The sequence below is a fragment of the Seriola dumerili genome, unplaced genomic scaffold (assembly GCF_002260705.1).
Source record: "Seriola dumerili isolate Sdu_G_001 unplaced genomic scaffold, Sdu_1.0 BDQW01000110.1, whole genome shotgun sequence".
NCBI classification, from domain to species: domain Eukaryota; kingdom Metazoa; phylum Chordata; class Actinopteri; order Carangiformes; family Carangidae; genus Seriola; species Seriola dumerili.
Window position 1 is genome coordinate 11,758,834 of NW_019174365.1, and position 24,776 is coordinate 11,783,609.

Below are 24,776 nucleotides of genomic sequence, written 5' to 3' on the forward strand. Positions count from 1 at the left end.
TTTTACATTATTGTTAATTAAGTATCTTTTGGACTAATGTGATTCATTTAGTAATTTTATTGACTAAATTATTTACGTATTAATCATAAATAATAATGAAAAGATTCAAACCAGTAATGACAGTAATGGTTAGTTTCAGTTTGCAGGTTTTGAAAGGCCTGTGACACCATGTAGCTGTTGGGGATGATCATATCTAATCTATCTCTCTAAGCACTGCTTTTTATCATTATCATTACAGTGTTTCAGTGCGTATACCGTCTCCACAAGCCTGCAGTTCTCAGTATCAATGCGCAACTTCTCTTTGCTTCATCTGCTCTTCAGTCTCCCTGCAAACACGTCCTCTTTATTTTGCCCCTTTAATAACAAGTTCAAGGCTTTGAGTCCCTCACCACAATGTCACATTTTATCTACAAATTCCCATTAAGACACTTGTGCCTGCAGGCACGTACTATTTTGTCACATGTAATGTTTTGGTGGGGGAGATTTTAAATTGTGTAAAAAGTGTCGTTTTAATTTCACAAATGCTCAGAAGCACGTACTACGGCCGTGCCCTGAATGCCACATCATTTCCTGTTTGCAGAACCAACGCAGGCGGTTCGTACAGACTTCTGTGTGTGTGTGTGTGTGGAGGGGAATAATTTCACTTTCACTTCGAGGTCCCATTGATTCACTGGAGGCGCTGCACTCAGAACGATAAAAAAAGAAAAAACAAATTAGTAAGAGAAAGGCTAAACAGAGGAGCACTATAGGAACCCCCACAATGGCGTTTAAGTACCCGGCTGCTCGAAGAGATGAGAGTAAGGTCAGTGTCAAAAGTCCTGCCGTGAGCTTTTTTTTTTCTTATCTCCCTTTTTTGTCGGTGAAATTCACAAGCAGAAAAAGCGAGACCAGGAAGAGAAAGGCGACTTATATGGGTGTATGGTTACAGAGGCGAATGGCGATAGAATGACGGAACAAAAACCAAACTTATAAGGCCAACTGAAAGAAAGTCGTTGAAGTGGTGTAACACACACGAAGTGGCTATTTGAGCACGTGTTGCGTTTCCACGCAATTGTCGTGCAGTCCAGGTGAAGTAAAACCAACACCCCACGAAACGACGTCACCGTGAATCAGCAGCTACTTCACGCTGACTTGTTTGGTTGACAGTTAGCTTTGTTTTATGATCCTTTATGACTACCCTGTTTAGGTGGGGTGTGTGTAGGGCCTTATCTTTGATTTTGATCATATCCACACCCACTAAAGAAATTATAGATTAGGCACAAAAAATGTATTTATCCATCCAGCTAATAATTTATGTTTTATGCTAATTTCCTGCCTGATGCATGATGGTATAAAACGTGTTTCCTTCACCACACGCCCAGTGATATAATTCTTGTAGAGACGCGTCTCTTTTTATAGAGATGAAATGAGTAGTAGAGTAATAATTGTTTGAATCCTAACCCTTAACACAATTTATCCGCTGCTAAGGATGATTTCATTTTTGGTTAATCTGCCAATTATTTTATCAGTCGTTCCCATAAAATGCCTGACAATAGTGCAGAAATGTCCATCACAATTTTGCAAAGTCCAAACTCATTTAATTGCTTGTTTTGTCATATGAATTGTCCTCACCCCAAAGATATTCAGTTTACTATTATAGGCAACTACGAAAAGCATAAAATATTCACATTTGACAAGAAGCCACAGTGTATTAGGCATTTTGCTTAAAAATGACACGTAAATAACAAATAAAATTGCTGCCAGTCAATTTTCTGTCAATCAACTTATCGATTGACTAGTAATTTCCACTCTAATTTAACAAATTAATGATTAATAATCTTCTTTGCCTAAAACTGTAAATGTATCAGAATGAGCCCTTGAACTCCACTCCATGTCAGGTCAGAGTTATTATAGATTTAGAATCTAAACTCCTCCTAAGGTGATTAGATGGTGCAAATTCCCAGAAAAAATATAGAGGACATGGCCTCAGTGTCTTGGTTATAGTTACAGACTGATTTGTTAAGCATTAGATGGAAAAAATAAAGCTTCATTTACTTTTAAAATGTTCACAGAAGAAGAAAAATGCTACATGTTACATTTAGAAATTCTCTAACCTTAGAAAAGATCAGCTCATCATGTCCCCTCCCACGCTGAGGTATGAATGAATACATGAGTAGAATAACAAACATGATCCAAACCATGTGTCTCATGTGTCAAACCCTGCAACATAATATCTGAGTGGGCACTGAAAGGAGACACAATCAACTCACAAACTCACATATACAGTGTCTGCTGACTTAGCTGCGGCATGCTGTAGTGCGTTGGAAGGCCCTGAGGTGTGAGGTGCTGTCAGAAATGTGTGAGTCTTCACTTACCATTGTGATGTGACAATCAATCAGCTCTTTATCTGGGTAAGACATATTTTTCTCTAAACACTATACCAGTGTGGAATGTATGATAGTTGTTATGCGGTATGACATTTGAGAACATGTAAGTTTAGGTTTGGGCAAATGCTCCCTAATTTCTTGGGAATGAACACGTAGGAGTGTGAAACATTCTCTGCAGAGATTTTTCCCCCTACAGGGCTGCCATCTTCTCAGGGTTTGAGATGCACAGATCCATCTTCTCTTTATCTGCACTTCAAATCATCAACTGGGCTATTTAGCAATACTGTGTACCCATCCAATATCAGATGGGTCCTGCCTTGATAGTCATGTTGAAAGCTGCAGGTCCAATGAAATAAAGTGACATGCCCATATCGATAAAAAAAAAAAAGGTCTAGTCTCAACTTGCTTAACAAAACTTGTGCATGCCCACTTTTCACATTGATTGTGTTTTCTTTAATTGATGCCAAGCTGAGTTTAATTCTCAGGAATACTGATGAGCTGATTCTCAGGAAATGGGCTACAGCTCTTGGCAAAATCATTCAAATTTTCTCATTCATCCGCACAGGAATCTGCCTCTTTCACTGCAAGTCACATGAGTTGGGCAGCTGCCTGCACTTAGAAAAAAAAAAGACTAATGTTTGTTTAGTATGTCAATATCAACTGATGCATAACAGTTGGTGTTTCAAAAGCAAAACACCAAGCCAGCACTGACAAAGGACAAAGTGACGAGCCAGATATTTATGCCACGGTTGACAGATAAAATGCAGATGCTCATTTCCACACAAACTGTTTCTGCAGGGAAGCTACAAACGCTATTGAAAAAGAATCAAGAATCTGTCTAGAACAGCCAACGATCAAAGTCCTGTTCCTGTTTAACTTGAACGTCTTATCAACAGGTGGATGACTACCATGGAACGAAGATCAGTGATCCCTATGCATGGCTGGAGGACCCTGACAGTGCAGAAACGATGGTATGCGATCATCTCCTGCAGAACGCTGAAGCTGCCTCTTGATGAAAGCACTCCTAATTTCATCCCTCCTCACTCTCCCTTTTTATTTCAGGCCTTTGTTGAAGAGCAGAACAAAGTGACTATGCCGTACCTGGAGCAATGTGCTGTCCGGGCTCAGTTCCACCAGCGCCTCACTGACCTCTATGACTATCCTAAATACAGCTGCCCTTACAAAAGAGGGAAGAGGTACTAGTTAAAATTTAAAGGATGGGCACTGCACAGATTTAAAAACAACTACACTTATGCGCAGGATTTACCTAAAGGTCAGGTCTGAAATTGACTTTATTTCCTGTTTTATTTTTCAGGTATTTCTACTTTCACAACAAAGGCCTCCAGAACCAGGATGTGCTGTATGTGCAGGACTCTCTGGATGCACCTGCCACCATCTTCTTTGACCCGAACAAACTCTCTGAAGATGGCACTGTGGCACTGAAGAGTGAGTCACACTTGTATTGTGCAGAAACACACATATACACAGGTGAATAGAAAGAGATTTACAGTGCTGATGACTTCCCTCTTTCTTTTGTCCTTCTCTCCATCCAGTGGGCCGTCTGTCGGAGGAGTGTGAATATTTTGCATATGGTCTGAGCAGCAGTGGCTCAGACTGGGTGACAGTGCGTTTCATGAAGGCTGATGACCTCAGCCCACTGCCTGATGTACTGGAGAGGGTTAAGTTCAGCTGTCTGGCCTGGACTCATGATGCAAAGGGCGTCTTTTACAACTGCTACCCACGCCAGGAGGGCAAAACAGATGGTTAGGAAGAGACACCAATGCAACCATTCACCACACAAAGACTAATACAAATATATTCAAGATTTAACCCTTCTGTATTTCACTTAAGGCACTGAAACCACCTGCAACATCAATCAGAAGCTCTACTACCACGTCATCGGCACCAAGCAGTCAGAAGACATTCTGGTTGCTGAGTTCCCCGACCATCCAAAGTGGCACAGCTCAGTAACTGTAAGTCTTTAATGATCTCAAATCACTTAATATTATGATCAAGATCATTTAAAGCTTCGTCAGAGCTTAACTTTCCGACTCATTTTGATTCCCTCCTCTTCCCAGATATCAGACGATGGTCGATATGCCATTCTGTCCATCACTGAAGGTTGTGAGCCGGTCAACCAGCTGTGGTACTGTGACCTGCAGCAGCTCCCCAGTGGCATCACAGGTCTGTCTGTGTTCTTGTGTCCACCTTACATGTGCTGTGATCTAAGCACTCCATAAACACAGCTAGAAACAGTTCTTGTGGTTTTTTAGGAAGTAGGATCACATGTACAGAATGAAACTAGGTCTACTTTGGCTTATTTGTTCTGTGCCCTGGTAAAATGATGTTAAGCTGATGTAACTAGAAAAACTATAATTAAATTAGATTTTCAAAGTGTAAATCCACAAGCATGGGAGCCCAGAGGGATTAAAAAATACATACCTTATTGACATAAATTTCTCTTCATTTTGAAGGATTTTCTTCTGCAAATGATGGAATTATTTTTTTGTATTGACTTAACTGGCCATTTTTTTTGGATAAATCACACCCCGCCCCAGCTTCTCAGATTGCAAGTTGATGTCTTCACATCTTGTTTTGTTCAACAAATATTCAGTTCAAAATAGTGTATGTCAAAGAAATACAGCAAGTCCTGTTGTTTGAAAAGCTTGAAATGAATGTTCCTTGAAATCAGTTATCAACTTAGTGAATTCTGACTGTTTTAATAGCAATTATTAGTGGCACAGGAGCTGCAGCATGAAAAGAACATGACCTGTAACTTTGATATTGTTTTCCTTCTTTGTATCTATTTTCAGTAGTACATAGTAGTACAATAGTACAAATGTATTTGATTTCTTTATCAAAAATGGTTTCATTGAAAACCATTAATTGATTTTCAAACGGCAATAGATTGTATCTCTGCGTAATACACTTGACTGTGTTGTATCAGCAGACGAGGAGTTGAAACCACTGGCAGTGACTCAACGGTTACTTCACAAGATGTGGAGATTTCAAAATTCATTTTGGTTTGTCTTCTGGTGTGAAAAATATCTCTCTCACAAACAGGAATTTTGAAACTTTCAGTGCAAGAGTGTTGTGAAATTGGTTATTAAATACAAAGTGAAATGTCATAAAGAATTGGAATTCCCAGTGGTCAGTGTTATAGAGAAAAAAACGTTCTGTATTATATATATATATTATATTTTATTCCCTCCTCTCCTCCAGGGCTGCTACCATGGGTTAAACTTGTGGACAACTTTGAGGCCCAGTACTCCTACATCACCAACGAGGGAACTGTATTCACCTTCCACTCCAACTTGGATGCTCCTCGATACTGTCTCATCAACATAGACATCCAGAAACCAGACAGGCAGCACTGGATGACCCTCTTACCACAGCACAACAAGGATGTCCTAGGTGAGACTAAAGGGAAATTTCATTAGAATATAAGGTAGAAGACAAAGTCGGCTATGTGGTCGACCTATACAGTACCAGTTCACTACAGAGGAAATGTAATATGTCTGAGAGTTAATAGAGCAGTTATGTGGTTGGTTTGTAAAACAGACCTTTGTTGGCATGACAGCTGTGGGCTTGTGCTGGAGTGTGTGAAAACTCCACCAAGCTTTAGAAATGCGTAAAGGGCTCATACATGGAATCATAGTTCCACTATCATGCCCTCGAAATCTTGCAAAACGTTGTTTCATTGAATTCTGTCCCAATGACATTTCAGCCACCGCAACTGGGAGTTCTCTTTCTGTGGTTGAAGACCTTCGTCAGGGGGAACTCTGCTCAAAAAGTGAAATTTGGTCCATAAGCACTTTGTTCTTTTTTTTTTTTTTGCTATGAGTCATTCAAGTGATGGTAACTGTCCCTGAAGATCAATGAAACATACAGAAGTGAATATTCACGGTTCCTGTAGGAAATATAGACACACACAAACACGTCAGTACAATATATAATATATATATTAAGGAAAATCATTTGAATAAATGGACAAAGCTTTATTTGAAGTCCCCCTATTTAGCATTTACAATAAAGATATAAATATTTAATAAATGCTTTCTAACACACTATAATGTAGTAATATGCAGTATATGTGTGTAGTAAGCAGATTTAGGCATCTATTGATGTATTTGTCTCCACACTAAAACTCCTCGTGTGAGCACTCTTCAGTGGAGTGAAGAAATTATCATTGCTGACAAATATTGTAATTTAATAAGCACTTGAAAATGTTTTTATAGCTGCGTGGAACTACATTGGAGTGTGTTATAAACAATTAATTAAATGTTTACTGTACATTGTACTCATAAATGCTAAATAGGGCAAATTAATAATGTGTTACCGAATGATTATGCTAATGTTTATATTGCTTTATTAGTTAAAGTTAATGATCTTGTGTTATTTCATATTTTGTATATATTTTTTTAATTAATAATGTTTAATAACATTTTCAGACAAGTTTTGCACTTCCAGATGTGTGCCTGCATGTCTCATCTGGGTATAACAGCAACATACAGTTGTTGCCATGGAATCAAACATTCACTGTATGTGTTACGCCCATGAAGTTGCGTACTCCTGGGGTGACATACTTTAAAAAAATGAGTGCCTGTGAGGACAAATAACAATATCAAAATTACTCTATTTCAAAAATGCAATAAAACTATTCACCAGATATTTACAATGTTAATTCTATATCATTTTACTATTTATAATTATTATCTTTCCCTATATAAACAGTTATCTTATTCCCCTTTATATATTAAATCACAAAACAATCATATTTACAATGTATCTATAAGAAAATCTCCCTCTTCCTATTTCTGCAGCACCGCAGCCTGAGGGCGTTCTGGTTGCCTACCAACGGTAAACTGCAATGTGCTGTTAATCAGCTGCGGCTCGCGCTGTAGTTGTTGTATGCCGTTAACTAACTGCCCAGTTATAAAATAACAAATTAACAAAACTATTGGGACCTAATGACAAAATATACTAAATATAAACCACAAAACACTGTAGCATTAACTTTCACACACACATCTACCAGTGGAGGAGGGCAAACTTCATCTCTCACTCGCTTCCGTTAGAAACACTAAGCCAATACCGACAGTTATACATGTAATATATAAGCAAAATTATCGAAAGCACATAACAATACACAAAACAGAAAGCACTGGGTGAGCTGGTCTTCAGTTGCTTTACTTAAAAACGTTAACTGCCAACTGAAGATCGCAGCTCGCCCACAGCTTATATCGCCTCACAGGTGGTCTCGTGCCTGGAATACGAATGTTTAAAATTTTAACAGGGGGTGTCTGTAAAAATATAAAACATATATACATATAAACAACACACATTAATGAGTGGGCAATTAAATTAATAAATAATATTAAATAACTATCCTATGTGCCACATATGCATGAAATCCACAGTAGGGAGTTGACACTTAACATCTGATAATATCATGCTCTTCCATGGCTTTTGAATAGAGCTCCTGTATTTTGTATGAATGAATATAAATCATTTCTGCAGATGCTGCATGGCCAGTGAGTGGCACCATCTCCAGCCCTTTTTTATAAGCTGACAAGATTGTCTTGTCTCCTCTATAATGAGACTGTCTTGGACCCAGCTCCAACATAAGTTCAGTGATATGCCCAACAACCGTTTGAGTCCTCTTGTTGGTGGTTATGGGCATCAGAGTGTTCAATATGACATCATTGATGTGAAGCATGAAGTCACATATTCATCGGTTTACCCTGTGATGTCCTTGTTTTGACACTGAGGACACTCAAAGAAAAATGCCTTATATTGAATGCTGGTTGCTGTGTTTAATAAACACAGTAACCAAGAGAAGACAGCTTCTGTAGCACCACTGCCATCTACTGATCAAACGTCCTACATTTACAGCATACAGTATCGAGCTGACTGTATATTAGTCTGCCCTCTGCTGGCTGTTGATGAGAAAAGGCCACCAGTAAAAGGATTCACGGTCTATATCTGTATTAATTCTTTACTGCATATGTACAGTAACATTTAAATTAAACAAACTAATCGATAAGGTCATGTGCAGTTACTGGTTCATGAGATAACTCAACAAGATAAATTGGTAGCATGTACTATATTTTATGTGCTATAAATGAAGACAGACAATGAAAAACAGTCTCCCTCAGTTTTCAACAAAAACAGCTACATACTGTCATGTTCACTGTTTTACCACTTCCTCTTTGTATCCCTCTGCAGGCTTTGTCTCCTGTCTCAACCAGCACCACCTGCTGGTCAACTACGTCCATGACGTGAAGGACATCCTGCAGGTGTATGAGTTGTCCACAGGCCGGCTGGTCAGGGACTTGCCACTGGACGTTGGCACAGTGGCCGGTGTGAGCTGCAAGAAGAAACACTCTGAATTCTTCTACAAGTTCACCTCCTTCACTACACCAGGTAACTCAGCCATTTGATACGTTATATTTAATTGTATCATATTAGTAATTTAATGCTGCAAAATGTTATTCCAATATGAAAAAAGAACAACAAAAACAATGACCATCGATGGATGCAGAATCTCTTTAAAGTACATTAAAATAATTAGGGTTGCAGCTCATGGTACTTTTATTTTTGATCAATCTAGTGAATATATGTTTTGATAAGGCTTTTTTTTCTCTGAAAGTGCTGCATTGCTATTGTAATGACATCTTTTACTACTTATACTGCCTTTAAATTTTACAGTAAATGTCAGGGAAAAAAATATGCTGAATGTTGAAAGTTTTTCACTAAATGTGAGCAACCAGTTATAAAAATGTACCTGTTGTCGAGTTAAACTTGCAGTAGCCTCTAACCTGTGTGGCCTTTGTTCTTTGGCACCAAGGTATCATTTACCACTGTGATCTGAGTGTGTCGAACCCAGAGCCCAAAGTGTTCAGGGAGGTGGAGGTAAAAGGCATCAGGCAAGAGGACTACCAGACCACCCAGGTCATTTTATCTCCTTTACTTATTTCTGTAGAGCAGACACCATGTCTCTGTGCTCACACTTCCCCATTACTCTTTCTTTAGTGTTATTTTCCAGTTTATTTGTGTTTATGTCGTGTTACCACATCTACTCTTTGCATATTCATATAATGATGGCAATTTCCCAGAACTGAATGTACTATGTTTGGGGAAGTGGTGACTAGTGTGTGTGCGAACAGCTCATTTTAGACTAGAAACATAGACAAACAGAGATCAGATATAGACATTCACACATTATCTGAAAGCCCCAATAAGAGGTGTTTTGTTAAACGTAATCTCTAATATATTCTCAGGTATTTTACCCTAGTAAAGATGGAACCAAGATCCCCATGTTTTTAGTTCACACCAAGGGCCTGAAGAAGGATGGAACTCATCCTGTTTTCCTTTATGGATATGGAGGCTTTGAACACTCCATACAACCATATTACAAGTAAGTACAACTGATCTATCCAGAATCTCTCAACCACTGTAACGACCAACTTTTCTGAGCAGACACAGATGACCAGTAATCAGTTACAACCTGTCAGAGATGTGGTGGTAAGTCATCTTGCCCCTAGAACTCCAGAACAGTGTGAACAATGCAGGTGCCTGTACCAGTTTTTATAAAATGTAAATGGACTTGCACTTATAGAGCACCTTTTCTAGTCTTACTGACCACTCAAAGCGCTTGACAATACCTGCCACATTCACCTATTCACTCACACATTCGTACATCACACTCATATGCACACACATACACTGATGGAAGAGCCATCAGGGGCAACGTGAGGTTCAGTATCTTGACCAAGGTTCGATTCCCCGGCTTCTCCGGGATGGGGATCAAACCTTGGTCAAGACACTGAAACACCGACCTTCTAATTAGTGGACGACCCGCTCTACCTCCTGAGCCACAGCTGCCCCTGTAAAAGAGCTGTTCTTAAAAAAAAACAACAAAAAAACAACATTATTTTATCTGAACCTTCACAAACTGAACACAAAAGATGCACCTACAGTATGAAATAACACTCACCAGTAGGATTATATAAGAAATTTCTGATTGAAAAGCACATGAGGGTTAGCTGATGGCTTGTTCTCGCCTCTGGTGTAAACAAAGCAGCCGTCGGCAGATACTTCAAAACAAGGATAAAAACACAAGGGTCTAGTTGGTGTCTGATTTCTCAGTTAATGATTGGCTGTTGATGCAAATAAATGCATCAGTGGTGCTTGAGAAACACTGTATTGTGTGTACACAATGCCCACCGAAAAAGAGCCGTGTATACCTTTGTGTACCCTATGTGATCAAAATGTGAATATAACGCAGTGATGTGATTTTAAAAGTATTCTTTCAATGAAAGCATTACTTCTGCTACATTTACCATTTCAATTCATAAAAATCCATTTCTATAATTTCTTCATAATTTGACAATGGTGTGAGCATCATTTTCTTTTTCTAGTGTGTTTTCCACTTTATACTTGTTTGTACTTATTTTCTTGCCTCTGTCTGTTTTGCCTCTTTCAGTGTTGCGAACCTGCTGTATGTGAGACACCTGGGAGGGATTCTGGCAGTGGCCAACATCAGAGGGGGCGGAGAGTATGGCCTCACCTGGCACAAAGGTACAAGCATAGGACAACTAAACCCAGGGAGATCTAAGTTACTCATGTCAGAGCGATAGAGTTAATGGAGAGAGTTTTCTATTATTTAATTCTGGGTTGACACTTTCAACTTCCACTGTGTCATGTGTTTGTAGCTGGAACTTTGGCGAACAAGCAGAATTGCTTTGATGACTTCCAGTATGCAGCAGAGTATCTGATCCAGGAAAAGTACACCACAGCCAGCCGCATCGCTATCAATGGAGCCTCTAACGGAGGGCTGCTAGTGGGTTAGTACGTGATCATTTGTGTGTGTGTGTGTGTGTGTGTGTGTGTGTGTGTGTGTGTGTGTGTGTGTGTGTGTGTGTGTGTGTGTGTGTGTGTGTGTTTGTGCATTATGTATGTTTTTATTTAGTGGGAAATGAAGCGATAAAGCCAGAGGGGGAGAGAGAGCAAGAGAAAGTGAGGGTTTCAAAGGTATATAACTATTATGCATTGTTACACTCTGGAGCTGAGAGTGTGGGTGAGCCCTGCACTTTATTTTTTATAGCTGAAATCTCGTCATGGAGCTTTACCTCGACTTCTTCCCAATTTAACAGCTCAGCTCCCACAGTTTAACCCATGAGGCTGCTAACAGCACAGCACACTCCAAGTTTTTGCACCCTAAAAAAAAAATCACATCAACCTCAAAGCTAAGACTACTGGTGTGTTGTAAGTCCCAGCTGCATTGATCACAATGTTTTGTATTCTTTACAGTGCATTTTTGTTATAATTGCTAATGTCAAATTCTTCTAACAGCAGTTAGCTGCTTAGCTTCAATTAATTAAGCAATTAAACAGAACATTAAACAGTGATTAGTCACATCATTTACCAAAGAGCGACTGCCATATGGCATCGCACAAACCCAAATAATGTCTTCTTCTGTGGTGTGTAAGTGGCCATTTAGGAGTGATTGTGTCCTACAGTGTGAAGTAAAGAGGATGTATATGTGTGTGTGCGTCTATAAGCAAATTAAATCTGTAACAAAAATTATAAATACACACACATACACAGCGGCCTGCGTGAACCAGCGTCCAGACCTGTATGGCTGTGCTGTGGCGGAGGTGGGGGTGATGGATATGCTGAAGTTCCACAAGTTCACCATCGGCCACGCCTGGACCACCGACTACGGCTGTTCAGACGAGCCGGAGCAGTTCCAGTGGCTCATCAAGTATGAAACACGCGCACAATCACAACACAATCACACACAGCACAATCACAATCACTATCACTAAAATACACTTTTCTACCAGAATACATCACAGTTACGCTCAAATCCTGATCTGCTGCTCCCATCCTGTCTGTCGGGCGGAAATGCAGTACAGTTGTTGGACCAGTTATAGTCCTCATTTTGGCATTGTGACCAATTCAACAAGTCTGGGAGATCAAATAACATAGTATGTGAATCAATAACACATAAAGCATGTTCAGGAGCGCTGACTGGAGGCAATGATAGTTTAGTAAATAACTGTTTGAAAACAGTAAAATAGCACAGGTTGCTGTGAGTAAGCATTATTTTATTAAGTAGTCCATCAGGTTTCAGTGCGGAGCTGCAGTTCACCTGAAGTTCACCTCACTCGTATGTCACTCACTCACCTTTAGCTCTATTTTTGGTGTTTTGTCACATTTTTCCCTCCACCTGGTGTGTCTCACCCTCTCTTCAGGTATTCTCCTCTTCATAATCTTCCTCGGCCACCTTACTCTGGCCCCCCCTACCCTGCTGTCCTGCTTCTGACAGCAGATCACGATGATCGCGTGGTGCCTCTGCACACCCTCAAGTACTGCGCTGCACTGCAGCATGGCGTGGGCAGCGGCCCCATGCAGCGCCAGCCCTTGATGGTCAGGGTGGACACCCGTAGTGGGCACGGTGCAGGGAAACCCACCGCCAAAGCCATCTTGGAGGATGCTCACATCTTTTCCTTCATTGCTGAGACCTTGGGGCTCAGCTGGAAGGAGTGAGGGGAGGGAAGTAACCACTATGCACAGTGAGAAAGGCTTTTAAAGGGATGATGATTACTTTTTGAACTTGTTTTTTGTTTTTATTTAAACTGTAGAAATGAGAACCAATTAGAGGGAAAGGATGGGTAAGAGATCTGGGACAAGGGAAGAGTGAGTTGACAAGAGCATAAGTGAAAGAGAGAGGAATGATTACAGTGAACGGTTAAAGAAAGATACAGAAAAAAGCTGCTTATGAAACAGCTCTTAACCGTAGATTACTTTAACTAATAAGATGCACTAAAAGATGAATTTTTTTAAAAACTCATTGTAAATTTGAAATTGAATTTGAAGTTTCAATAAAACCTTCATTTGCACTATGATTTCTGTCTATCGTATTATAATCTTTAGTGTCCTAAATGTAAATGGTGCCTCCCAAAGTCGATCTAACTAGATCTGTTCAGCATAAAGACTTTAGAAATGAATCTAACTATTTTAATAAGCAGTTAATGTTTGTCATTGAAGTCATTTTTCAAGATTAAAAAAATCTCTGGTTTCAGCTTTTTAAAATGTAGAAGTTCAGAAATATTTCAGCAAACTTTAATACTGCCCCTTTCAAATGTATTATTGTATAGATTATATCATTGGATTGACATTACTGGTGCACTAACATAAGCAGTATTTTATTGCGGCAGCTGATTGAGGTGGAGCTAACTACTGTATATACCAGTATCATTCAGTCTACAGCAATCCATCATCATAAGATGATCATATGTTTTGTATATAAAATCTTAATATGCAAAGTAGCAGAAAAAACCCCATGAAAAGTAGTGGAGTAGAGTTATAAGGCATCGTTAAATGTAAAACAGTTTTTAAATGAAGTACACATACCTCAGATATTGTGCAGTATTTGAGTTAATCGACTTCTCACATCCACCACCAAGTGGCAGTATGGGACTGCAGAAACTCCCCTTTAAGCTCAACCCTCTGCTAACGCTTCGAGGTCAAAGGCTGGGTGTCAGTTTAGTGTCATTCTGCTCGGCTGCTTCATTGAGAGGGATTGAGGATTTTTAAAAAAAAAACACAAACAGCAGGATGTCACTCTGCTTAATCCTTTATATTATCTATCTGCTGGTTGATCCGCCTGGTGGTATTGGTGGAGGGGGGGTCAGATCACTGGTAGATAGACTAGTAGGATATGTCTGTATAAAACAGAGGACAAGAAGGAGGACTTGTATAAGAGTAATGGACATGTGGAGCTGTAAAGTTTCAAAGTGGAAGGAGACAGAGGAGAGGGAGAGATTTGGAAAGATCTTTAGAGTCTACAGAGAAGTTGAGAGATGGAGAGCAATGATAGACGGCAGATATATGGCGAGACAGCGAGAGGCAACAAGCAGACAAGCTGGGAGAGACTTAAAGTGCACTTATGGAGAGTCTCGGGAGGCGGCCAGACAGACGAGTGTTTAAACTGTCAAAAAGAGAGAGGGAAACTCTTTTCCAGCCAACCACGGAGAGTGAGAGAAGTTGTCCATTCGGTCACTCAGAGTTTAATCTCGGCTCAGTGGGAAGTTCTGATTTCGTCAGACTGAACCCCGGGCCTTATCTAAGTACCTCTCAGTGGAGAGATAGGATGGGAAAAGGAGAGCGGCAAGCAGAGGAGGCAGCAGGAGGAGGATTTGCAGACAATGACTCTTTGCCACAGGGGAAAAAGTGGTTGAATGAAGCCACGGAAAGACAAAGCCAGTAATAAGCTGGACATATGAGAGACAGAGAAAGGGCTTTGAGATCATGCAGCAAAAAGGCTGTGACGCTCTTCACCCAGGAGTGTCCCAGAGGATTGCACAGACTTGTGCTGCTTCATTTCTTTCTTCCACCCCGCATGTCACCTCTTGAGCTCCCTTTTCCTCCCTACTGTTCACACATGTAGAGGCACACATGGCCTTCGCATCTCCTTCTCTCTGGAGAAACACAAGCTTTCACCTACAAACCCCCCCCCCAGTTGTCTCACACTCACAGGTCCCCATCCTGTCCTCCGTTTGTTTACTTTACTCTCTCCATAATGCAGGGATTAATTTCTAAAAGCCGATTTGAGTTGCGGCACGCTTTGGCAAAGAGCGGAGAGCAGAACTTTTGTGCTGGGGGAAGTTTCCCCTTCACACTAGCTTAGAGGTGGACCGCTCTCCCCTTTATGCTGCTCACTTTAATCTTCACACAGAGCAGAGGGACTGGGGGATAGAGGGAGGACAAGAAGGAGAGAGGGCTCTCAACACACAGCTGGGAATCACTAATGTCTTTACAGAGGTGTCGTCTGCTTTCCCATGTGCCTCTTTGTATCCTTTTGCCTCTTCCACTACCTCACTGGCATTTCTTCCCCTTATATTTCTGACTCTTTTTTTTTTTTTTTCAGCAAGTTTTTGTTCTTTGTTTTTCAAATGCAAAAGTTTCGTATTTGATTTTATAGGGATATAGGGATAAACCAGATATATGATGATATAAAATGGAGGACAGCAGCTGGAACCTACAAATTAGGGCTGCAAGTAACCATTATTTCCATTATTAATACATCTACACATGTAGCGTACTTTAACTTCCAAATTATCCAAAGGCCGTACAATGCTTTTGAGTGTTGGCTTGATTTGGATAAAGTGATGGATTTTTCAGGTATTCCAATCTATATTTTTGCATTTTGAAACACGGATTTCCTTCAGTCTCTTGGAAGAATCCCTGCCCGTCTCCCCCTGTCCCAGTCTCATTTACAGTGAATAAACAGGCAAATCTGATTGAAGATTTACGCTCGAACCGTGAGAAGCCTAATAAAACACCAGCTAACACAGAACCTGCCTTGCTGCTGAGGAGGGTTACTGTGGGATATTGTTTGCATACTAAGACATCAAACTCAAACCAAGAGCAATTATTATAACACACCACACAGGGATAGGAGGCAGATAGCAGCTGATTAGGCGTGCTCTTTGGTTGGTTTAGCATGTGTACAGATGCTGAGATGGCTTGTGACCTACAGTAGGCAGGAGTCAAGTGTCAAGCCTGTTAAGATTTCATCATTGACATTATGTAGATTAGAGCCAGCAACATATTCTTCTACAGCTATATTTTTGATTTTATTTATTTAATGTGTCTGATACAGTAATCTGAATAATTTTTTGTGTTTGTCCATCTAAATGAATTCATTAACATTTATCCAGAGCTGAGTATTATTCAAAAGACAAAAATAAGACATGTTAATAATCTTTTTTTGTGTTTTCTTCATCATATTACATCTTGAATGCAAGCTAGCATCAATCTGCAATAAGCCTCCGATAATGATTTATCCAAGTCCGGTGTTCCTGAAGTTCAAATGCTACTCAGCCGGGGTCCGCTAAGCAGCATCTGAGGGAGGTGATGTTTGATTGCGTGGGAGGTTCAGAAAGCAGCAGCCAGCGATGGCTCAGAGATGAAACTCATTAAGTCTCAAACTCCAATCCTCAACTCCAATAAGACTGTAATATAAAAAGTATGGATTGCTGCAGCGACTGCATGAGATAAATAAAAAGATCTGATTCTCAGATGTATGCCCATGGACCGACAACACACTTACAGTACATTTGCACATACACATTGTTTTATACACATACACACACACACTGACCCATGTGAGCAGACAAAGAAGTGCGTACCAGTGCGCCCACTTTTGCACACCCACACAGTTGCCCACAGCAATCCCACGCAAAAGTTAATTTGCATTTACAATAATTTCCCATATGCTCAGTGCTTGTCCGGAGGTGGGCGTTGCGTAATAAAGCAGTAAGTAATATAACCTCAGTCCTGGAGAGAGAGAGAGAGAGAGACTTAATAAGTTCACATGGTGGAGCGGAGAGAAGAGAAAAGCATGGAGCACAGAAAGTAGGCTGGGAGAGGTAACTGAAAGTTGAATGCTATTGTAAGTGGATACAGGGCATACCTTGTAACACATAGATAAGTACAAGAGGCCCAGACGGCCTTAAGGTTGGAGAAGAGAGTGGCCGTCGGTTCATTTCTTAGCACTAGGAGTGTAGTTAAAAGCTATGTATTTAGAGCCTGTCCACCTTCACTGTTGAGCTCCTCAGTGCCGTGACCCTGTTCCTTGAGGCCAGACACTCAAACCATGAAAAATTTAGTGTGAAATGTAGCCATGCAAATGCTGGAGGTTTTAGTTCATTTGACCAGGTTTTGAGATGCATGAGATGCTGGTGTCCGTCCAATGTGATGACAGTGAATTGAAGTTTTCACAGACAATTCATTTGATGAGTTCAGAATTTTGTGCATTACAGCTAACAACATTTGAATATGACTGTAGAATGTTATTTGCATTGCCTGCATTCTATTGCATGCTCCAAACAAGAAAACCATAAAGGCATAATATAGTAAGCCATAAAAAGTCATACTATAGTAAGGCAAAAAAAAAGTCATAGGCATAAAAAGTCAGAGTATCGTAAGACATTAAAAGTCATAGTAAAGTAAGGCATGAAAAGGGATACTATAATATGGCATAGAAAAATCATAAGCATTAAAGGTCATCGCATCGTAACACATTAAAAGTCATAGTAAAGTAAAGCATAAAAAGTCATAGTATAGTAAGGCATAAAATGTCATAGTATAGTAAGGTATAAAATGTCATATTATCGTAAGGCATAAAATGTCATAGTATAGTAAGGCATAAAATGTCATAGTATTTTAAGGCATAAAATGTCATATTATCGTGAGGCATAAAATGTCATAGTAAAGTAAGGCATAAAATGTCATAGTAAAGTAAAGCATACAAAGTCATGGTATAGTAAGGCATAAAATGTCATAGTATAGTAAGGTATAAAATGTCATAGTAAAGTAAGGCATAAAATGTCAGTAAAGTAAGGCATAAAATGTCATAGTATAGTAAGGCATAAAATGTCATAATAAAGTAAAGCATAAAAAGTCATGGTATAGTAAGGCATAAAATGTCATAGTATAGTAATGCATAAAATGTCATATTATCGTAAGGCATAAAATGTCATAGTAAAGTAAGGTATAAAATGTCATAGTATAGTAAGGTATAAAATGTCATTATCATGAGGCATAAAATGTCATTCTATAGTAAGGCATAAAATGTCATGGTAAAGTAAAGCATAAAAAGTCATAGTATAGTAAGGCATAAAATGTCATAGTATAGTAAGGCATAAAATGTCATATTATCGTAAGGCATAAAATGTCATAGTAAAGTAAAGCATAAAAAGTCATAGTATAGTAAGGCATAAAATGTCATAGTATAGTAAGGTATAAAATGTCATATTATCGTAAGGCATAAAAAGTCATAGTATAGTAAGGCATAAAATGTCATAGTATAAATAAGGTATAAAATGTCATTATCGTAAGGCATAAAATGTCATAGTATAGAAAGGCATAAAATGTCATCCTATAGTAAGGCATAAAATGTCATGGTAAAGTAAAGCATAAAAAGTCATAGTATAGTAAGGCATAAAATTTAATATTATCGTAAGGCATAAAATGTCATATTATCGTAAGGCATAAAATGTCATAGTAAAGTAAAGCATAAAAAGTCATAGTATAGTAAGGCATAAAATGTCATATTATTGTAAGCATAAAATGTCATATTATCGTAAGGCATGAAATGTCATAGTAAAGTAAAGCATAAAAAATCATATTATCGTGAGGCATAAAATGTCATAGTATAGTAAGGCATAAAATGTCATATTATCATTAGGCATAAAATGTCAAAGTACAGTAAGGTATAAAATGTCATATTATCGTAAGGCATAAAATGTCATATTATCATTAGGCATAAAATGTCAAAGTACAGTAAGGTATAAAATGTCATATTATCGTAAGGCATAAAATGTCATATTATCATTAGGCATAAAATGTCAAAGTACAGTAAGGTATAAAATGTCATATTATCGTAAGGCATAAAATGTCATATTATCATTAGGCATAAAATGTCAAAGTACAGTAAGGTATAAAATGTCATATTATCGTAAGGCATAAAATGTCATATTATCATTAGGCATAAAATGTCAAAGTACAGTAAGGTATAAAATGTCATATTATCGTAAGGCATAAAATGTCATATTATCATTAGGCATAAAATGTCAAAGTACAGTAAGGTATAAAATGTCATATTATCGTAAGGCATAAAATGTCATATTATCATTAGGCATAAAATGTCAAAGTACAGTAAGGTATAAAATGTCATATTATCGTAAGGCATAAAATGTCATATTATCATTAGGCATAAAATGTCAAAGTACAGTAAGGTATAAAATGTCATATTATCGTAAGGCATAAAATGTCATATTATCATTAGGCATAAAATGTCAAAGTACAGTAAGGTATAAAATGTCATATTATCGTAAGGCATAAAATGTCATATTATCATTAGGCATAAAATGTCAAAGTACAGTAAGGTATAAAATGTCATATTATCGTAAGGCATAAAATGTCATATTATCATTAGGCATAAAATGTCAAAGTACAGTAAGGTATAAAATGTCATATTATCGTAAGGCATAAAATGTCATATTATCATTAGGCATAAAATGTCAAAGTACAGTAAGGTATAAAATGTCATATTATCGTAAGGCATAAAATGTCATATTATCATTAGGCATAAAATGTCAAAGTACAGTAAGGTATAAAATGTCATATTATCGTAAGGCATAAAATGTCATATTATCATTAGGCATAAAATGTCAAAGTACAGTAAGGTATAAAATGTCATATTATCGTAAGGCATAAAATGTCATATTATCATTAGGCATAAAATGTCAAAGTACAGTAAGGTATAAAATGTCATATTATCGTAAGGCATAAAATGTCATATTATCATTAGGCATAAAATGTCAAAGTACAGTAAGGTATAAAATGTCATATTATCGTAAGGCATAAAATGTCATATTATCATTAGGCATAAAATGTCAAAGTACAGTAAGGTATAAAATGTCATATTATCGTAAGGCATAAAATGTCATATTATCATTAGGCATAAAATGTCAAAGTACAGTAAGGTATAAAATGTCATATTATCGTAAGGCATAAAATGTCATATTATCATTAGGCATAAAATGTCAAAGTACAGTAAGGTATAAAATGTCATATTATCGTAAGGCATAAAATGTCATATTATCATTAGGCATAAAATGTCAAAGTACAGTAAGGTATAAAATGTCATATTATCGTAAGGCATAAAATGTCATATTATCATTAGGCATAAAATGTCAAAGTACAGTAAGGTATAAAATGTCATATTATCGTAAGGCATAAAATGTCATATTATCATTAGGCATAAAATGTCAAAGTACAGTAAGGTATAAAATGTCATATTATCGTAAGGCATAAAATGTCATATTATCATTAGGCATAAAATGTCAAAGTACAGTAAGGTATAAAATGTCATATTATCGTAAGGCATAAAATGTCATATTATCATTAGGCATAAAATGTCAAAGTACAGTAAGGTATAAAATGTCATATTATCGTAAGGCATAAAATGTCATATTATCATTAGGCATAAAATGTCAAAGTACAGTAAGGTATAAAATGTCATATTATCGTAAGGCATAAAATGTCATATTATCATTAGGCATAAAATGTCAAAGTACAGTAAGGTATAAAATGTCATATTATCGTAAGGCATAAAATGTCATATTATCATTAGGCATAAAATGTCAAAGTACAGTAAGGTATAAAATGTCATATTATCGTAAGGCATAAAATGTCATATTATCATTAGGCATAAAATGTCAAAGTACAGTAAGGTATAAAATGTCATATTATCGTAAGGCATAAAATGTCATATTATCATTAGGCATAAAATGTCAAAGTACAGTAAGGTATAAAATGTCATATTATCATGAGGCATAAAATTTCATATTATCGTAAGGCATAAAATGTCATGGTAAATTAAAGCATAAAAAGTCATAGTATAATAAGGCATAAAATGTCATAGTATAGTAAGGCATAAAATGTCATCCTATAGTAAGGTATAAAATGTCATGGTAAAGTAAAGCATAAAAAGTCATAGTATAGTGAGGCATAAAATGCCATAGTATAGTAAGATATAAAATGTCATAGTATAGTAAGGCATAAAATGTCATACTATATAGTAAGGCATAAAAACGTCATAGTATATTTAGGCAAAAAAAAGGTTGTAGGCATAAAACCAACATATTAAGGAATCAAAAGTCATAGGCATTAAAACTTCCTAGTATAGTAAGACATGAAAAAAGTCATAGGATAGTAAGGTATAAAATGTCACATTATCGTAAGGCATAAAATGTCATATTATCATAAGGCATAAAATGTCAAAGTATAGTAAGGTATAAAATGTCATATTATCGTAAGGCATAAAATGTCATAGTATAGTAATGCATAAAATGTCATATTATCGTAAGGCATAAAATGTCATAGTATAGCAAGGCATAAAATGTCATAGTATAGCAAGGCATAAAATGTCATAGTATAGTAAGGCATAAATGTCATACTATAGTAAGGCATAAAAACGTCATAGTATATTTAGGCAAAAAAAAGGTTGTAGGCATAAAACCAACATATTAAGGAATCAAAAGTCATAGGCATTAAAACTTCCTAGTATAGTAAGACATGAAAAAAGTCATAGGATAGTAAGGTATAAAATGTCACATTATCGTAAGGCATAAAATGTCATATTATCATAAGGCATAAAATGTCAAAGTATAGTAAGGTATAAAATGTCATATTATCGTAAGGCATAAAATGTCATAGTATAGTAAGGCATAAAATGTCATATTATCGTGAGGCATAAAATGTCATAGTATAGCAAGGCATAAAATGTCATAGTATAGCAAGGCATAAAATGTCATAGTATAGTAAGGCAAAAATGTCATACTATAGTAAGGCATAAAAAGTCATAGTATAGTAAGGCATAAAAAGTCAAAAAAAAGTCATAGTATAGTAAGGCATAAAAAGTCATAGTATAGTAAGGCATAAAAAGTCATATTATAGTAAGGCATAAAAAGTCATAGTATAGTAAGGCATAAAATGTCATAGTATAGTAAGGTATAAATTGTCATATTATCGTTAGGCATAAAATGTCATCCTATAGTAAGGCATAAAATGTCATCCTATAGTAAGGCATAAAAATTTCATAGTGTATTTAGGCAAAAAAAAGGTTGTAGGCATAAAACCAACATATTAAGGAATAGAAAGTCATAGGCATTAAAACTTCCTAGTATAGTAAGACATGAAAAAAGTCATAGTATCGTAAGGCATAAAATGTCATATTATCTTAAGGCATAAAATGTCATAGTAAAGTAAAGCATAAAAAGTCATAGTATAGTAAGGCATAAAATGTCATATTATCGTAAGGCATAAAATGTCATAGTATAGTAAGGCATAAAATGTCATAGTATAGTAAGGTATAAAATGTCATATTATCATGAGGCATAAAATGTCATCCTATAGTAAGGCATAAAATGTCATACTATAGTAAGGCATAAAACGTCATAGTATAGTAAGGCATAAAATGTCATAGTATAGTAAGGCATAAAAAGTCATAGTATAGTAAGGCATAAAATGTCATAGTATAGTAAGGCATAAAAAGTCATAGTATAGTAAGGCATAAAATGTCATATTATCGTAAGGCATAAAATGTCATAGTATAGTAAGGCATAAAATGTCATATTATAGTAAGGCATAAAATGTCATAGTATAGTAAGGCATAAAATGTCATAGTATAGTAAGGTATAAAATGTCATATTATCGTTAGGCATAAAATGTCATCCTATAGTAAGGCATAAAATGTCATCCTATAGTAAGGCATAAAAATGTCATAGTGTATTTAGGCAAAAAAAAGGTTGTAGGCATAAAACCAACATATTAAGGAATAGAAAGTCATAGGCATTAAAACTTCCTAGTATAGTAAGACATGAAAAAAGTCATAGTATCGTAAGGCATAAAATGTCATATTATAGTAAGGCATAAAATGTCATAGTATAGTAAGGCATAAAATGTCATAGTATAGTAAGGTATAAAATGTCATATTATCGTAAGGCATAAAATGTCATATTATCTTAAGGCATAAAATGTCATAGTAAAGTAAAGCATAAAAAGTCATAGTATAGTAAGGCATAAAATGTCATATTATCGTAAGGCATAAAATGTCATAGTATAGTAAGGCATAAAATGTCATAGTATAGTAAGGTATAAAATGTCATATTATCATGAGGCATAAAATGTCATCCTATAGTAAGGCATAAAATGTCATACTATAGTAAGGCATAAAAAGTCATAGCATAGTTAGGCATAAAATGTCATAGTATAGTAAGGTATAAAATGTCATAGTAAAGTAAAGCATAAAAAGTCATATTATGGTAAGGCATAAAATGTCATACTATAGTAAGGCATAAAAAGTCATAGCATAGTAAGGCATAAAATGTCATAGTATCGTAAGGCATAAAATGTCATATTATCTTAAGGCATAAAATGTCATAGTAAAGTAAAGCATAAAAAGTCATAGTATAGTAAGGCATAAAATGTCATATTATCGTAAGGCATAAAATGTCATAGTATAGTAAGGCATAAAATGTCATAGTATAGTAAGGTATAAAATGTCATATTATCATGAGGCATAAAATGTCATCCTATAGTAAGGCATAAAATGTCATACTATAGTAAGGCATAAAAAGTCATAGCATAGTAAGGCATAAAATGTCATAGTATAGTAAGGCATAAAATGTCATATTATCGTAAGGCATAAAATGTCATAGTATAGTAAGGCATAAAATGTCATAGTATAGTAAGGTATAAAATGTCATATTATCATGAGGCATAAAATGTCATCCTATAGTAAGGCATAAAATGTCATACTATAGTAAGGCATAAAATGTCATAGTATAGTAAGGCATAAAATGTCATATTATCGTTAGGCATAAAATGTCATCCTATAGTAAGGCATAAAAATGTCATAGTGTATTTAGGCAAAAAAAAGGTTGTAGGCATAAAACCAACATATTAAGGAATAGAAAGTCATAGGCATTAAAACTTCCTAGTATAGTAAGACATGAAAAAAGTCATAGTATCGTAAGGCATAAAATGTCATATTATCTTAAGGCATAAAATGTCATAGTATAGTAAGGCATAAAATGTCATAGTATAGTAAGGTATAAAATGTCATATTATCATGAGGCATAAAATGTCATCCTATAGTAAGGCATAAAATGTCATACTATAGTAAGGCATAAAAAGTCATAGCATAGTTAGGCATAAAATGTCATAGTATAGTAACGTATAAAATGTCATAGTAAAGTAAAGCATAAAAAGTCATATTATGGTAAGGCATAAAATGTCATACTATAGTAAGGTATAAAAAAGTCACAGGCATAAAAAGTCAGAGTATCGATAGATATGAAAAGTCATACTATAATATGGCATAAAAATGTCATAGTATAGTAAGTCATGAAAAAAGTCATGCTATAGTAAGGTAGAAAAAGTGTTAGTATGTTTATGCATAAAAATCTTTGTATAGTAAGGAATAAAAACGTCATAGTATATTTAGGCAAAAAAAAGGTTGTAGGCAGAAAACCAACATATTAAGTCGTAAAGATATAAAAGTCATAGGCATTAAAACTTCATAGAATAGTAAGTGATGAAAAATGTCATACTATAGTGAGGCATAAAAAAAATCAGTCATAAAATGTCACAATATAGTAAGGCATAAAATGCCATAGTAAAGCATAAAAAGTCATATTACCATAAGGCATGAAAATGCATAGTATAGTAAGGAATAAAATGTCATAGTATAGGAAGTCATGAAAGAAGCCATAGTAAGGTATAAAAAGTCTTAATATAGGAAGGCATAAAAATGTAACACTATAG

General features: G+C 36.4%; 1 protein-coding gene across 1 annotated transcript; it reads left to right on the top strand.

Annotated features, from left to right (window-relative positions):
- The first annotated feature begins 614 nt into the window (after positions 1-614).
- Positions 615-13,282, top strand: LOC111223510 (prolyl endopeptidase-like). The gene is made up of 15 exons (XM_022747693.1): positions 615-802; positions 3,263-3,337; positions 3,429-3,562; positions 3,682-3,812; positions 3,920-4,129; positions 4,218-4,339; positions 4,445-4,550; positions 5,589-5,780; positions 8,595-8,792; positions 9,217-9,320; positions 9,650-9,786; positions 10,855-10,949; positions 11,084-11,215; positions 11,979-12,135; positions 12,629-13,282. Exons 1-15 carry the CDS (start codon positions 761-763, stop codon positions 12,921-12,923), a joined length of 2,130 nt encoding a protein of 709 aa, XP_022603414.1. The 5' UTR covers positions 615-760; the 3' UTR covers positions 12,924-13,282.
- Positions 13,283-24,776: the final 11,494 nt, after the last annotated feature.